This window comes from Oncorhynchus kisutch, linkage group LG15 (assembly GCF_002021735.2).
Source record: "Oncorhynchus kisutch isolate 150728-3 linkage group LG15, Okis_V2, whole genome shotgun sequence".
NCBI classification, from domain to species: Eukaryota; Metazoa; Chordata; class Actinopteri; order Salmoniformes; family Salmonidae; genus Oncorhynchus; species Oncorhynchus kisutch.
The window spans coordinates 92,475,847-92,479,214 of NC_034188.2; the positions used below are offsets into that span (position 1 = coordinate 92,475,847).

The following is a 3,368-nucleotide window of genomic DNA, read 5'->3' on the forward strand; positions in this document are numbered from 1 at the left end:
GTACAGACCCACAGTATAGACCCACAGTACACACCCACAGTACACATGCACAGTACAAACCCACAGTACAGACGCACAGTATAGACCCACAGTATAGACCCACAGTACAGACACACAGTACAGGTCCACAGTACAGACCCAGAGTATAGACCCACAGTACAGACCCACAGTATAGACCCACAGTATAGACCCACAGTACAGACCCACAGTGCAGACCCACAGTATAGACCCACAGTGCAGACCCACAGTATAGACCCACAGTGCAGATCCACAGTATAGACCCACAGTACAGACCCACAGAATAGACCCACAGTACAGACCCACAGTACTGACCCACAGTATAGAGCCACAGTATAGACCCACAGTAATGACCCACAGTACAGACCCACAGTACAGACCCACAGTATAGACCCACAGTATAGACCCACAGTACAGACCCACAGTATAGACCCACAGTATAGACCCACAGTACAGACCCACAGTATAGACCCACAGTACAGACCCACAGTATAGACCTACAGTACAGACCCCCCCCATCTACCCCATCTACCCATATCCACCCCATCTACCCCTATCCACCCCATCTACCCCTGTCTACCCCATCCTCCTCTATCTACCCCTACCTACCCCATATCCCTCTATCTACCCCCATCTACCCCATCTTCCTCTATCTACCCCATCTACTCATATCTACCTATCTACCCCTATCCACCCCTATCCACCCCATCTACCCCTATCCACCCCATCTACCCGATCTACCCCTATCCACCCCATCTACCCCTATCCACCCCATCTACCCGATCTACCCCTATCCACCCCATCTACCGCTATCTACCCCTATCCACCCCATCTACCCCTATCTACCTATCTACCCCATCTACCCCTATCTACAACATCTACTCCTGTCAACCCCATCTACCTCTATCCACCCATCTACCCCTATCCACCCCATCTACCCCTATCTACCCCATCTACCCTCATCTACCCTCATCTACCCCCATCCACCCCATCTACCGCTATCTACCCCTATCTATCCCTATCCACCCCCATCTACCCCTATCTACCCCTATCTACCCCTATCTACCCCTATCTACCCCTATCTACCCCTATCCACTCCTATCTACCCCATCTACCCCTACCTACCCCATATTCCTCTATCTACCCCATCTACCCCTATCCACCCCATCTACCCATATCTACCCATCTACCCCTATCTACCCCTATCCACCCCTATCTACCCATATCTACCCCATCTACCCCTATCCACCCCTATCCACCCCATCTACCCCTATCTACCCCTATCCACCCCATCTACCCCATCTACCCCTATCCACCCCATCCTCCTCTATCTACCCCATCTACTCCTGTCAACCCATCTACCTCTATCCACCCCATCTACCCCTATCCACCCCATCTACCCATATCTACCCCTATCCACCCCATCTACCCCTATCCACCCCATCTACCCCTATCCACCCCATCTACCCTCATCTACCCCCATCCACCGCACCTACCCCTATCTACCCCCATCTACCTCCATCTACCCCTATCTACCCCTATCTACCCATATCCTACCCTCTCTCCTTCCATCTACCCCCATCCACCCCATCTACCCCCATCTACCCCATCTACCCCTATCTACCCCATCTACCCCTATCTACCCCTATCTACCCCTATCCACCCCCCATCTACCCCTATCTACCCATATCTACCCCATCTACCCCTATCTACCCCATCCACCCCATCTACCCCTATCCACCCCATCTACCCCATCTACCCCTATCCACCCCATCTACCCTTATCTACCCCTATCAGAAGGTAGTAGGCTGCTGAGGCCACCTATACAATATAACATAGATACAGTGGCTTGCAAAAGTATTCACCCCCTTGGCATTTTTCCTATTTTGTTTCAATTGATTTTGGGGGGGGATTTCACATGATCTGTCACATGATCTCAGTATATATACACCTGTTCTGAAAGGCCCCAGAGTCTGCAACACCACTAAGCAAGGGGCACCACCAAGCAAGCGGCACTATGAAGACCAAGGAGCTCTCCAAACCGGTCAGGGACAAAGTTGTGGAGAAGTACAGATCAGGGTTGGATTATAAAACAATTTCTGAAACTTTTAACATCCCACGGAGCACCATTAAATCCATTATTAAAAAATGGAAGGAATATGGCATCACAACAAACCTGCCAAGAGAGGGCCACCCACCAAACTCACGGACCAGGCAAGGAGGGCATTAATCAGAGAGGCAACAAAGAGACCAAAGATAACCCTGAAGGAGCTGCAAAGCTCCACAGCAGAGATTGGAGTATCTGTCCACAGAGCCACTCTAAGCCGTACTACACTCCACAGAGCTGGGCTTTATGGAAGAGTGGCCGTAAAAAAGCCATTGCTTAAAGAAAAAATAACCAAACACGTTTGGTGTTCACCAAAAGGCCTGTGGGAGACTCCCCAAACATATGGAAGAAGGTACACTGGTCAGATGAGACTAAAATTTAGATTTTTGGCCATCATGGAAAACGCTATGTCTGGAGCAAACTCAACACCTCTCATCACCCAGAGAACACTATCCCCATAGTGAAGCATGGTGGTGGCAGCAAATGAATCACTAACCTTTTTAAAATCTTCATCAGATGACACTCATATGACATGTTACACAATACATTTATGTTTTGTTCGATAATATGCATATTTATATCCACAAATCTCGGTTTACATTGACGCCATGTTCAGAAATGCCTCCAAAATATCCGGAGTAATTATAGAGAGCTACGCCAGATAACAGAAATACTCATCATAAACTTTGACTAAAGATACATGTTCTACAGTATAATTAAAGATACACTGGTTCTTAATGCAACCACTGTGTCAGATTATTTTTTTATGTTACGAAAAAAGCAGCCTCTTAGTCCCCCCCTTGCAGCCTCGTAGCCCCCACCTTGCAGCCTCGTAGCCCCCACCTTGCAGCCTCGTAGCCCCCTCCCTTGCAGCCTCGTAGCCCCCTCCCTTGCAGCCTCGTAGTCCCCTCCCTTGCAGCCTCGTAGCCCCCACCTTGCAGCCTCGTAGCCCCCCCCTTGCAGCCTCGTAGTCCCATCCCTTGCAGCCTCGCCGCCCCCCCCTTGCAGCCTCGTAGTCCCCCACCTTGTAGCCTCGAAGCCCACCCCCCAGGCAGCTTCGTAGTCCCCCCCTCGCAGCCTCGTAGTCCCCCACCTTGCAGCCTCATAGCCCCCCCTTGCAGCCTCGCAGACCCCCCCCTTGCAGCCTCACAGACCACCCCTTGCAGCCTCGCACCCCTTGCAGCCTCGCAGACCCCCCTTGCAGCCTCGCACCCCTTGCAGCCTCGCAGACCCCCCCTTGCAG

General features: G+C 51.2%; 1 protein-coding gene across 1 annotated transcript in view; it reads right to left on the reverse strand.

Annotated features, from left to right (window-relative positions):
* Positions 1-2,913: 2,913 nt before the first annotated feature.
* LOC116353725 (loricrin-like) overlaps positions 2,914-3,368 on the reverse strand; it is a 1,164-nt gene continuing 709 nt past the window's right edge. Inside the window, exon 1 of the mRNA XM_031791460.1 lies at positions 2,914-3,368. This exon is cut by the window's right edge and continues 709 nt beyond it. Coding sequence (XP_031647320.1) covers positions 2,914-3,368 — 455 coding nt within the window.